The sequence below is a fragment of the Canis lupus genome, chromosome 32 (genome assembly GCF_003254725.2).
Source record: "Canis lupus dingo isolate Sandy chromosome 32, ASM325472v2, whole genome shotgun sequence".
In the NCBI taxonomy this organism is placed as follows: domain Eukaryota; kingdom Metazoa; phylum Chordata; class Mammalia; order Carnivora; family Canidae; genus Canis; species Canis lupus.
Window position 1 is genome coordinate 29,049,659 of NC_064274.1, and position 14,489 is coordinate 29,064,147.

General features: G+C 37.6%; 1 protein-coding gene across 1 annotated transcript; it reads left to right on the forward strand.

Moving 5' to 3' along the window:
* The first annotated feature begins 3,207 nt into the window (after positions 1–3,207).
* Positions 3,208–14,116, forward strand: OSTC (oligosaccharyltransferase complex non-catalytic subunit). Its single transcript, XM_025465869.3, has 4 exons — positions 3,208–3,428; positions 7,037–7,130; positions 8,920–9,117; positions 13,551–14,116. Exons 1-4 carry the CDS (start codon positions 3,290–3,292, stop codon positions 13,567–13,569), a joined length of 450 nt encoding a protein of 149 aa, XP_025321654.1. The 5' UTR covers positions 3,208–3,289; the 3' UTR covers positions 13,570–14,116.
* Positions 14,117–14,489: the final 373 nt, after the last annotated feature.

Sequence of the window (14,489 nt, forward strand, 5' to 3'; positions counted from 1 at the left end):
TTTAATCTGATGTTGTTCTCCAAGATCCATATTTCTTTTAGAAGGACTGAATTAGCTAACTCATTGGGATGTGGTAAGAATTGCCACTCTACATCTTTCAAATCTTTGATGGTGGCATCAATCTCTGCAGTCACCTGTTTTGTTTGTTTTGGTATGTAAACATAGTTCTACTGGTTCCACTTAGTCTTTCCTACCATAAGAGCCCTCACTCAATGGGTCAGGAAACCAATGTGGGGATCTTCCATATCCGAGTATGTTTATTCCAACTGTACATTTCAGAATTATTCCCGCATTCTCACTGCCTCTGGAAGGAGACAATGAAAGCAGTGATAAAAGGAAACTTACTCCATGCATCTCTGGTGCTACAATGGGCAGGTGCCTATGTTTCACTTATGAATTTTAATTTTCAAAATTTTAAATAATGACAATGATAACAACAAAATTCACAATCTAATATTGCATTAGAAAGAGTTTACTTGGGATCCCTGGGTGGCGCAGCGATTTGGCGCCTGCCTTTAGCCCAGAGCGCGATCCTGGCGACACGGGATCGAATGCCACATCGGGCTCCCGGTGCATGGAGCCTGCTTCTCCCTCTGCCTGTGTCTCTGCCTCTCTCTCTCTCTGTGACTATCATAAATAAAAAAAAAAAGAAGAAGAAAGAGTTTATTAGAATGTAGGGCATAGATCTGCCTGGCACAGAGTTGCCACTCAATAAGTACTTGGGGAAACAACCATACTCATGCTTATACAGAACCCAGAGGGAAAGAGCATAGTTCACAAGACCCTCAACACAACTGCAAAATGTCCTTGTAAATGAATCTGGGCTGAAAGTATATATTATTATCTGATTTAAAGAAAAACCAAAGCTACTAATTTCCCCCTAATACATGTGCAAAAAAAAAAAAAAAAACTAAAGTCAGTGGAATTAATAGTCTTGGTAGGTCTAATTTTTAAAATTTGGTTAAAAACAGATTTGTGGGATTTTCCTTCTTTTGACCAGCAGAGCCATTCCTGACTTTAAGGCTTTTCATTAATATTTCTACATTAAACATGAAAATCTTTGCAGATATCAGTTTTATGTTCTTTTCTTCCTTGAGTGTAGATTTGCTTGTGCATAGTAAGAATTAGTCATTTTTGCTTTTATGTATAAATAGCTTAAAATGATAGACTCTACAGTATATAATGTTTAAATCTATGTTTCTTCCAACATTTGTCCTTCTCCTTGTATGTAATATAGAACATCTATATATATATATAACATCATCATGCTCTAATGTCCATGGTTATGTTAATTATTTCCTTGGTTTTCAGCTACAGAGTTTATGTTGTGTTTAACCAAAACATTTTCTGCAGAAATATTTTTGGTTAGGACACAGATGAAAACAGATATACATTTTTATTCATAAAAGGTTTTTTTTAAAAAAAATACTTGGCTTATAGAATATTACAAATCCAAGTTGGAACATATTTCAGATTTTAAGATGTTAAAAATAATAATGAATTGGTTTCTGAAACAAACTCACATTTTGGAACAGAGTAAAGATGTGACAGTAATAATTCAATACAGAGATGAATGTGAAGCTCTGACTAGGTGGTTTTATTCTTTACTACAAAATGTATATGTTTAAAGTTTTTAGTTTTTTTTCCCCCACAACACATATAGGATTATTTGGTCCTAAAATACAAAGGAAGAAGGTTAAACTTGTCCCATCTTAAACATCTCAAGATTATACTTTCAGGGATCATTTCTATAATTTGTTACTAGAGAAGTTTGTCTGAATGTGTAGCCTTCTCCTCTTAAACATCTCCAATCATATTTCCATTCACAGCAAGTGCCTTCAGGTCTCATCCCATCACAGACTATACTATACTTCTTAAGTCTCACTTCTCAAGCTTCAGTTTTGTCATATGTAAAATGCTGATAATAGTATTTAATAGTATTTACCTAATAGAGGTGTCATGAAGATTAAAAATAAGAACCAGTGTAGATCATTTAACACAGTATATGCCAAGCAGGGGTTAATTAATGTTAGTTTCCCTCCTGAAGCTATAAAGGGAGCTTAAAACTTTTCATTTCTATGTTTTTCCTTATTTTTTCAAGGCAACCTATTTTTAATTTTTCTAAAGTTTTTCTTATCTATACAATTATGGGAACGTCAGAAATATTCTGCTTTGCAATGCCCAGAGAAACTTCCTATGTATAAATACTGGTTCGGCTGTAAACCCACTTCATTATTGCTCATATTTTGGAGATAGGAGTTTTAAGAGAGAAAGAAACCAGGATGATTTCAAGATTTTCGGTCACAAAGATTTTACCATTTATGAAGATAGGGATGGCTGTGGGAGAAGCAAAGTGGAGGGAAGAACACGTGTTATTTAAAATAGTATTTTGGTCACGTCAAGGTGTATCAGCTTTAGGCGTGCCGGGAGACGTCCTCGAGGTTTTTGACGCATCTGGACTTGACATCTCAAAATTCTTGATATTGTTTCAATAATTATTAATAGCAATCGTTATTTTTACTGTCTCCACAACTGCATCGGGAAGTAAAAGTTTAGCAACTAGGGCTTTCTCGGGCTCTTGAAAAAACCGCTAATAGAAAATGCAGACCCCCCCCCCAATAAATAAAATAAATAAATAAATGAAAGGAAGGAAAGAAAGGAAGGAAGAAAAGACGAAAAGGAAAGGAAAGGAAAGAAAGGAAGGAAGAAAGACAAAGGAAGGAAAGGAAAGAAAAAAGAAAAGAAAAGAAAAGAAAAGAAAAGAAAGAAAGAAAAGAAAAGAAAAGAAAAGAAAAGAAAAGAAAAGAAAAGAAAAGAAAAGAAAAGAAAAGAAAAGAAAAGAAAAGAGAAAAGGCAGACCCTTCCAAACGTTCCCATTCATCCTCCTGCTCTGGGAACCTAGAGCGCCCGCGCCCAATCAGCTTCCAGCACCGGCGAGTGGGCGGGGCTCAGAGAGATTCGGTCCCCTCTGCTTCTCCGGCTTGGCCACGTCTGACGCCCCGCAGGTCCTGGAAGGTACATAAATCATCCTCCTAATCATTGGCAAGGCTTGAGCTCCTTATTCAAATTCATGTTCCGCAGAGCTTAAGAACACATAGCTTAAAATCCCGTTGTGTATCGGTTCTTCATAGTTTCTCCTTTTTCTGATGGTTAGACAAAACGGCCTTCTAGAGTTGCGGACCTGCCAGCCTCTTCCCCGCGCACGCGCCGTCGACCGGGAGGGGCGGGCCTGTTTCCGGGCGGCGCGTGGGGCTTGAGGTCGGGAGAGAAAGCCCCTGCCGCCACCAACATGGAGACCTTGTACCGCGTCCCGTTCTTAGTGCTCGAATGCCCCAACCTGAAGCTGAAGAAGCCGCCCTGGGTGCACATGCCGTCGGCCATGACGGTGTACGCTCTGGTGGTGGTGTCTTACTTCCTCATCACCGGAGGTAACTCGGGCTGGCTCGGGCCCGAGAGGCGCTGAGACGCGGAGAGCCGGCCCGCCCCGCCCCGCAGGGAGTCTGTCCCGCTCTCAGCCCCGGGGGAAGCATCACTGTGCTCTCGATCTTTTCGGAGGGTGGAGGGAACTTCTGGGGTCTCAAGTATTAACGGCCCAAGGGTTTTATTTGCCCTCACGCCGCGTTGTGTACGCCGAGAGGCCGCTCGTTCTCACGGTTCTCACGCCCGTTGCCTTTCCGCACCTCCAGCCTCTGAGCCTAGGGATCCGAACCGATTATATAGTTTAAAGCCCAGATCGTCGCTCTCTTTATCGCCCGCCGTAAGTTGTTTTTAACCAAGATCCTGGAGGAGACTAGTCTTGTCCGTTCTGCTTCCATGGTTGGTCAAAAGGGGCTAGGGACTTTTACCTTATCTTTGTCTACAGTCCCTGGAACGTTGGAAGAGACTTGACATCCTCAGGTTCGTTGGCTCACACCTAAGGACCAGGTGTTGCTTTTACCACCCCCCCCCCCGCCCGATCAACAATAAATATCATTGGAATCTTCCGAGTCCACGGTTTTGATCACTATTTGAGATTGGAGAGTTAGATTCGCAGAAGGTATCTGTATTTCAAAAGGCAGAAGTCGAGAATGTAAAGAATTAGAGGAAAATAGCAGCTCCATTAAACACTCCAGAATGTCTTACCCTGTTTTAATTTCTTTAAAATTTTCCTCCCCCAAATAAAAAGTTGCAAAAGGGGGCGTTGTTTTGTATAGTGATGAGTTGGCAATCCGGCCACAGTCTTCCAGCCAGCACCCTTTCAAAGCCCCACAGATTTCACCATATACTCAAGTCGGTTCTTCTGTACTTTTCAGATTTTCGGAAGTGGAGTACTTAATCTGGAAGTTATAAAATGGAGACTTTACAGATTAGGGACAGCCAAAGATGGGGTTCCGTTTTTAAGGGAATAGCCACAGGCACTTTATTTTCGTAGATGTGAAAAGAGTTGGTACCGAAGAGGGAAGACTGAAACTCTAAGAGCTTGGGACTAAAATGCATCATTGAATCTACCACCTAACCTCCAGTCTAGAATAATGATAGTTAATCTGTACTCATTTAAATAAGATATATTTTAAATATTTTTTATATTGGTAAGATAGATCCTAGCATTAATATTAACACTTGCTTGGCACATTAATAGGTACTGTATTGAACAAATGAAATTTAAAATGCATGTGATTTAAAAAAATAATAATAATAGAGTCTTCCTCTGCTTTGAGCATCCGCTAGTCTCTTTCTCCTAACCCTTACCTCCCCTTGGAGCCTGAGTCTTTGTCAGAAGCCTCACAGTTTTCCTTTTGTCCACTTAATTCCTGTTGATTGTTGTAATGGGGAGATTCTCCGCTCCAACCCCAGGGGCAGATTGCAAAGGACACCTTTTAGTGGCTAAGGCCATGAGTTACCTCATAGAAGGAATTGGTTTTGCCACTGGAAAGGAGTCTCTTCTAGAAACTGTGGGTGTACATCTATAAATAAATAATATTTATTGTTGAGAAATATTCAGCAAACTGCATTGAGCACCTGTTAAGTTCCGGGCACTAGGTACTGGGGACTAGTCAACGAAACATAAAGACGCTGCCCTCCTGAAGCTTGTAATGTTCTGGGTGAGACACGTTAAATGTCACAGAAGTCTTTTTTCCACTGCATTATTTTTTCCATTACAAATTAATAGAAATTAATTCCATTCGTTGGAGGGAAAGAACAAGAAGTTACGAGAAGATAGTGGGAGTTACGAGAAGATAGTGGGAGTTGGGATTGGAGGAAAGGAAATACTAGGGAGAGGGAAAAGAATGGACAAATATGGAACCAAGAGACCAATTAGGTGGGTTTTCGTAGTTAATTGAGACAACTATGTTGGTGGCAGCAGAGATGAAGGAAAATATGAAAGGTAGTTGGGAAGTAGATTCAGTAGGTCTTGATACATTGATTGGATGTATGAATTGATTGGGGAGAATGAAGTGTGAAGGAATCTTTTAGCATCTGAGTAGGTTGGAAGGGTCGTTTTTTGAGATTGAAGATATGTAGGGTTTTTTGATTGGGATTGGTGAACAAGAGGTCACTTTGGGATATGTCAAGTTTGCAGATAATGAGTCTAGAATTGAGAAAAAAGGCTTGTTGAAAGTTGGTTAGTAACAGATATTTTTTGAAATCTTCTCATAAGCCAGATATTGAAGAATGTAGAGGAAGTCCCTGTTCTTAGCTTACATCTAATTCTACTGATGCTAATGTTATTTGATAGATATTGGCACATTGGCCATCATTAATCATTAGCACATGGAATTGAAAACCCTGGAAAGGGCTAAGTTCAATTCGGGAGAGAATGTAGAAAAAGAGGACAGTGGATCAACCCTGAGGCACGCCCAGTGTTTAGTGGAGAGGAGACCCTGCTAGAGATGTAACAAAACATGGATAGGAGTGTCACAAAAACCAGTTTTCCTCTCCAAAAAATGGATTTAGTAAACTGGATTTAGTGGCACTGGGAAGCCTCCTAAGATAACTGAAAAATGTCTGTTGAATTTGGCAACATAGAGATTATTGGCAACTTTAGTAAGAGTAAGATCAGTGGCAGCTGATGCTAGGTTGGAGTGAGCTGAAGAATGAAGGCTAAGTGAGGAAAGGGAGAAAAGTTTGCAATTTTTTTTTTCACAGAAGGAAGTCTGACTTTGTTTCAAAAAGGAAGCGAAATAGGATGTTAACTAGGAGGGTCTGGAATCAAGGGAAGGAGGATGTGGGAAAGGAGAGATTGAAAATATAGGAAGGGAGATAGCCAACAATCAAAGTCTCTGACAAGGCAGTAGGGTAAGGAGTCCTGATAATTGCAGAAGGAATCCCACTTTGATAGGAGGAGGGACTCTTTCTTGTAGCTGGAAGGAAGGAAGGTAAGGGTGGATGCAGATGCCAGTTTGTCGGAATTCCTATGTGATTGCTTTGTTAGCCAAAGGTGAGGGAGACACAGTCTTACTATGCTTAAGAAAAGCTGGAAATGATGTTTTGGAGAATGGTAGAAAAAGTGAAGAATAGATGTTGGCTCTGGGAGATTGGAAAAACAATGTTGATGGACATTAGTACTAATAATCATAGTGACATCGTGACTTAAGTGATGGGCATAACATTAATGAACACAAATCTCTGGAATTGCTTGTCTGCCTATTGGTATGATTTAAAAATATCTCCTTTTATATATCAGCAAGAAAATTTCTCTGGTTACCTCTCAATTGATAGAAACATCCAAGCATATATGGAATATTTTCTTGGACTAAAATATAGCCTTTAATATTAAATCTTTATTGTGGAGTAATTCTTGAGTATTAGAAACAGTTACTGAATGAATTTATTTTATGAAATATCTCTTTTAGACATAATATTTTAAAATAGTGAGTTGAATTTTTGAATGGTTTATCTAAAGTTTAGGAAAGTAGCTGGGCTTCACTTGATTATGATAGTATATCACAGCAGTCCTATTTAAATATAAATGAACCTTTAGAGACAAAACAGAAAATTCTGATCCTTTTTAAAAGTTAGGAATCCAGTCTTATCTATACTCTTGTCTTTCATGTAGGAATAATTTATGATGTTATTGTTGAACCTCCAAGTGTTGGTTCTATGACTGATGAACATGGACATCAGAGACCAGTAGCTTTCTTGGCCTACAGGTAACAGTTACCTTTCTGAATGATTTGGTGGGAAGGAAGGTTGCTGGGGTATGAGTGTTTTTTAAAAATACAGTGAAACCTATGGATCATCTGCATTTAGATAATAGCTGTTTTAAAATGCTAGATACAGAGATGGCAGGAAGTGGGCAAGATTACAAGTATGTTATTTGTATTAGGAAATAAAATACTTGACAGTGATTTACACGATCACTTATTTGAAGGAAGATGTTGGTATAAGTACATTTAGACTGTTCTGAGGATCAGCAAACTGCGTGTACCTGTTTATTTGTAAGTAATGTTTTATTGGAATGAGGCATGCCCATTTATTTATATATACTGTCTGTGGCTGCTTTCAAGCTACAGTGGTGTGACACAAACCATGTGGCCTGCAAGCCTAAGACATGTACTATCTGGCCATTTAAGAAAAAAAAAAATCTGTGGATCCCCGGGCTATATTCTTAGATAAAATAACTTTTTTGAGGCTTGAATGTTTCATTTCAGTACCGAAACACCATTGCAGTGTGGTTTGGTTCATCAGAGCAGTGCTTATCGTATTGCTTTCTAAAATCCACTTGGTAACTGCCTGCCAAACATAGCTATATATTTGCATTTACACTTATTTTAATGCTATCCCATGCGTAGACTATTCCTGAAAAGATTATTGTGATTCTCCAGGAGTAGAGGGAATCTAGATGATAGGAGATCTTGGTAGGGGAACCCTTCATAGTGCCATCATTGACACGGTTGGGATTTTGAGCCTAGTGCATATATTGTGTTTTCACTTAATGCAATTAGCTAACAAAAAATACATACCTTTGTTACATATACCTATGTATAAATTATCCCTTTAACAGAGGAATTTGCTCTTTGGGGATCCGTGAGCTCACAATTTTCAAAGCTCTCTATTCCCAGAAAAATTGGATACACATATATAAAAAGTTTATGTAGAATTTTAATGATTTATAGATTTTTAGAGATCCTTGTGGGATTCATGAAGCCCTAGGTAAAATGCTTGCTTTTAAAATTTTCTCTTTGAAAGAGAAAAGGTTTATTTATTTTTTAAAAAATATTTATTGATCTTAGAGAGCACATGCATGCACTTTAAAAATTTTCCCTTTATTGATTGATTTTTCAATATTTGCGTGCATGCACACACGTAAGTGAGGCAGGTAGAGGGAGAGAATCTTCAAGCAGACTCTGCTGAGTGTGGGGCCCCATGTAGGTAGGGCTCGATCTGAGATAACCCATGAGATCATGACCTGAGTCGGATGCTTAATCAGCTGAGCCACCAAGGCACCCCGAGAGGTTTATTAATTCTTTTAAAACTTCTAGAAACATTTCTAACCCCCCCAAAAAAGTTTCTAACCAATTCAAAATATGAAATTGATAATGGAAATTTAAATGCCATAATTTTTAAAAGCTAAACAAAAGTTCTGGGTAAAGGGTTCATATACATACACTGGCTTTTTAAGCTAATAAAATATCAGCATTAATTTTACATAGACAGTTGTATTAGTTGAGGCTTTAAAACATTTTGAACAAAAGCTCCATGAAGACACAGATTTTTGTTGTTGTATCCCCAGGACATAGAATAGTGCTTGATATGTAATAGGCCCTCAATAAATTTTGTTGACACAAATACACAGAAATTTGATAAAATAGTTGTAAGGGTAAGAATGAAAAATTAGCACCAAAATATTTTAGCAGAAATAGGAATTTCAATCTAAAAACAAGTTTTATTTTTCTGGGAATTTTCATTTATTGTTTTGCTGTGGTCTTTCTTTTTCAGAGTAAATGGACAATATATTATGGAAGGACTTGCATCCAGCTTCCTGTTTACAATGGGGGGTCTAGGTTTCATAATCCTGGACCGATCGAATGCACCAAACATTCCAAAACTCAATAGATTTCTTCTTCTATTCATTGGATTCGTCTGTGTCCTATTGAGTTTTTTCATGGCTAGAGTATTCATGAGAATGAAACTGCCGTAAGTTATTAAGAACTTTGTATAGTCCATAATTTAACTTCCATTGCAAGTTGGTAAAATAGTTACTTGGATCACATGAAATCATGGGAGATTTAATATTTGTGACTTGCTCAAGGTTATAGCTATGGTTAATAGTAAAATTGAGACCGGTATTTCTTTTTGAGTATTATCTCCATACTGTTATTTTGCTATAATATCACTGACCACTGACTGGAGATATTGTTTCTTTAAATTACTTTTTGGTTAATCTATAACATATGGAATTCCAGTAGTAATAGTGATAGTAGGGAGTATTTTCAAGGCATTAATTGTTTGTGCTCTTTGAATACTGATATGAGGAAAACCCATTAAGCCTTGGACAGGAAGGGAGTTACTGCCTCTCCAAAAATACAGGAAAAGGATTTCATATATATATCTAATTCTAGGATTTAAATTTTTAAGGGAAGGAATTTATGTTTCCAGGCCATATATATATATATATATATATATATATATACAATTTATAATATATATTATATTAGATCACAATTTATATATATATATATATTAGATCACTCTGTTTCAGAAAATATACAGTACCTTTAGAACAAAAAAATTGATTTTATGTCAACTTTTATAATTCCATTTGAGATTGTTAATTTGAAATGTGGACAAGTCTGATCACATTTCCCCATATTCTGATTTCACCTATGGATGTATTAGTAACTGCAGGAACTTTGGGCAGACATACCATACAAAAATTGGCTCTTAGTAAATTCATTTCTTAGGGAATATGTTAAACATCAAGTGTCAACTATACTGATTTCTTAGAACTGATACTCCCTTATTTTATTATAAGAGACATTAAAAGGGAATGTAGGAATGTGTATGAGTTTCACAGTTCACCTGTTCTGTGGCTGCACGTGTCCATGGTCTGGTCTGTAACACATCTGAAGTGGAATGGGCAGACTTCCCCTGGAACGTCAGAAATACTTATCCTGCAGTTATGGTCGCATCTTAGCAGGGTGGGAAAAGAGAGCAGTGTTCTTTATCAGCTGAATATCTGTGGCCGTAAAGTTCCTTCAGACTCCTTTACTGGTGGCTCTTATTTTTGTCTGGGGAAAATAGTTTTGGACTTTGGCTAAATTGTATGAAGAATTAGGTACTTCAGCGTCCTCTTTTTGTTCCTCTTTTTTTTCTGCCTCTATTGGAAAAGGTGTATTGGTGTGGAAGAGGCTGAAATTTTCCATAGCAAAACAAGAGAAGGGGAGGCTCCCAGAGAGTTCAAAAGGCTACTACAAGTTAACCAAAACACATGGACCCTTTGGAGGCATAGAGCAGAACAGGAGTGGGCTGGTTTTGCCCATAGAACCAGATTTATTTTTATTTTACCAAGCTTCTCATTCTTCCTTACGGTTTTAGGTCCTCTCCTTAGGCATATGAGTGCTTTCCTTTATAGCTCAGGCATTTGACTTGTAGGAAAATAGAGCTATCTACTGCGTTTAGAAGAAGATGTAGAAAGTGCTTAACTCCCTGGATTGCCTCCATCTTACGGTTTCCATTATTTTTTATTTTATTTTTTTAATTTTTATTTATTTATGATAGTCACAGAGAGAGAGAGAGAGAGAGAGAGAGAGAGAGGCAGAGACATAGGCAGAGGGAGAAGCAGGCTCCATGCACCAGGAGCCCGATGTGGGATTCGATCCCGGGTCTCCAGGATCGCGCCCTGGGCCAAAGGCAGGCGCCAAACCGCTGCGCCACCCAGGGATCCCCGGTTTCCATTATTTATGTCAGTATTTGTCTTCTTGTCCCCATTTGTAGACCAGCGTCTACAAATTGCTGACTAAGTGAACAATAGGAAATAGGGTATATTCCCCTTTAATATAATCTCCCAGATGTAAATTATATTTAGATTTAATCCAAACAGAACAGTGATCTAAACAGGTAACTATTTCTTCCTGTAAATTGTCATGCAGCTAAATCTAGGATTTAAATTTTTAAGAGGAAGGAACTTACGGTTTCTTGTTTGATATGATTTCTCATCTGCACCTCCTAAAGCCTGGTACTTTGGGTGTGGAGTGGCAAGAAACAATGGACAACTTTAGAAGAGAAAGGGAAGCAACAGTATTGTATTTTCTGGAATATCTGCAAACCCCAAAAAAGGTGATGAGCCATGTCTGTGGGCCTTGGTGTTACACTCAATAGGACCGTGGTTAGTACCACCAGCAAGAAGGGGATATGTCTGTCTTCTTGCACACAAGTTATCTTTGATGTTTCAACATATATAAATAATTTGATGCATAATAAGTGGAACAACAATAACAAAAAGACATTAAAAAACACCAGTAACCAAGTGTGTTTTCAAACCAAATAAGTTGCTAGCATCGGAGATAAAGGGTGGCTATGCTGTAAGATTTCATCATGATAACATCCAGGGTTGAAGTCTTTCACAAAAAGTTTGATACCTTTAATTAAAGAGGAATCTTTAAAAAGGAAGAAACAATAGGAATGAATTGGTACTATCAGTTTTATATTTTCTGATTTATGCTTTTTTAGAGACCTAATGTCTCCACTACAGATATAATTTTACAAATCAAAGCCTGGCTTTATTTGATGCCTTGTCTTTTGTAGAATCATGGACACTAATAAAATGAATGACCGTTGACTATTTGCATATATGACAGTACATTTAAAATGAAAAATCAAATTTTAGTGCCTGATATTTTTATGGTACTAATACAAAGTTACAGAAAAGCAGTTTTCATTTTGAAAATAAAATTTTTCTAATGTAATTCATAAGATAATCTATGTGGAATTGTGTGTGTGTTAGGCACCTTTTAAATGTGCACAGGTTTGGGACACCGGGGTGGCTCAGCGGTTGAGTGTCTGCCTTTGGCTCAGGGCGTGATCCCGGTCACGAGATCGAGTCCCACATCGGGCTCCCTGCGAAGAGCCTGCTTCTCCCTCTGTCTGTGTCTCTGCCTCTCTCTCTGTCTCTCATGAATAAATAAATAAAAATCTTTTTAAAAAAATGTGCACAGATTTAAAGAAATAACATTTGGATACTGGGTGGAGCACTTTGGTAAAAATTTGTACTTGGTTCTTCTGAAAAATATGGTCATTCAATTCTCTTTATTTTTCACTATTAGGGTAGTTTTGATCTAAACACAGAATTGTAAAAATTAAAGAAATTAAAGATGGCATGCTATGTCGTGATATGATGTCCTAAAATTAGGCAAAGTGGTTGGGAGTGGAGGGATGGGTTTCCACTTTTAGGGCTGTTATAAAGCTGTATAAATAGTCTGTTGAATAGATATTACCCAAATGAGGACAAAAGGCCTATTTTATTTTCTGTTTATTTATTTTTAAAGATTGGTTTATTCATTTGAGGGGGGGGGAAGGACAGAGAAGGAGAGAGATTCTCAAGCACATTCCATGCTGAGCGTGAGCCCGAGACTCAGGGTAATCCCACAACCCTAAGATCATGACTTGAGCTGAATCCAATTTCTGGATGCTTAACTGACTGAGTCAGCCAGGCACCCCCAAAAGGCCTGTTTCAGTCAGAGTGGCAAAAATTGCCTTTTTAGCAGTCTGAGGTAGTGTTTATTAAACTTGATGAGAAAAGCTAGGGCGCTCCTGCATAGGTCCTAAGATCATAGGACCAGTTCAGAGACGAAATTCTAAAGGGCGGGGGGAATGAAAAATAAATGTAAGAAAATAATGACACTTTACTTAATGTCATATAGGGACTAGCAGAATGCAAATACCTGATTTTTCTGTATAATTGAAACTTAATTCTACATGTACTAAAAAACTTTATCTTAATCCTTTTTGATAGGCCACTTTTTAAAGTGTTTTATTGTTCCTGTAACATTCACATTTGTATTTAGTAAATATTTATTATTTGATAACTATTAATTGCTGGACACTGAACATTAAGCCTGATTTTTACTTCTTGACTTAGGGTCCTTTTATGTGTGTACTTAATTAGACACAGCAACACTTTTCAGTTTTTTAGTTGATTTCCTTAGTGTCACCTGCTATTTCTCCTTGTTACTATCGTATGCCTGTTGTTCTTTTCTTTCCTTCGCCTTCTTCATTTTGTTGTTAATTCTGTGATTTGAGGAAATAGATAACCTAGCTGCGTGCTTGCACTTTAAATCAGTCCTGGTTGATGGCTTAACTTTTTAACTGCCCTTGCTATTTGTGAGTCTCTTTTCATCTACTTGTGGGTTTGGGACATGTTGGTTTGTAACTCTATCCTTAAAAGGAAGGGGGAATGGAACGGAAGCCTAGTAATGTGTATATTTATTAGGGAGGCAAGATATGAAATAAAACCATAAGAAATTACACAATTATATTTTCAGATTGTCATTTGATTCATCATAAAACTTGGGCGCTTTGAAATGTTGCTTACTTTTCACTTTTTATGTTTATGAATTTTATTCCTACAGGGGCTACCTGATGGGTTAAAAAATGCCTTTTGACAAGAAATCCGTGGATATTGGATTTGCTCCTGTTAATGAAGTTTTAAAGGCTGTACCAATCCTCTGATGTGAAATATGGAAAAAGAGTGAAGCAGCAGAAAAGAAGCATCTCGTGAGAAATAGGAATCATATTAAAGCTTGAACTAGAATGTCTTCTTGGTATCAAAGAGACAAATTTCTCACAGTATTTCTCCTGCTGGCCTGTACTGACACACCAATGATGTTTAGTGGCATTTTTTTCTTAGTTTTTCATTTCTTAAAGAAAATATACTCCCATTTCCACAACTATAATATTGAATAAAGTGATTATTTCTTATAGCCCCCTTAACATTTTGTGGAGATAACATTTCTGACTTTCAAAAATTAATGTAAAATCAGGAAGCGAGATCCCCTAAGCTGAGAACTCTGATCAGCTTTACCTATGGTGCTTTGCCTTTAAACAGTGTGACAGTACATTATTCAGATATGTGTGAGACTGTTTCTGCACAATAAGATGTATGAAAGGAGCAGAAATAAATAATTTTTCTAATTAATATCTTTTATATTTGTCTTTTATGAGACTGACATGCTACCCACTGTGCCAAGAAGGCCACTTATATATGTGATTTAATTAACTGGTGATATGAACTTCGGTCTATAATTATTCATTCTTGTGACCCTTAAGCTGCTGTTAGTAGGTCTAAGGTCTCACAGTGTAGTTGACTGGTGGTCTTGTGAGGTCACAATTCTGTATCCCTGTAAGTATTCAAGTACGGGCTGCCTATCTATGTCAGAGTTGTTGGAAATGTGGTTATGTGAGATGAAAACTCCCTTCAGACATTCATTTTCAGTAATTAACACATACCTAAAAACCTCTCTATACCAGTCTGGTTTTGCCTAATTTCTTCTAACCAGGCCTTTTGGATC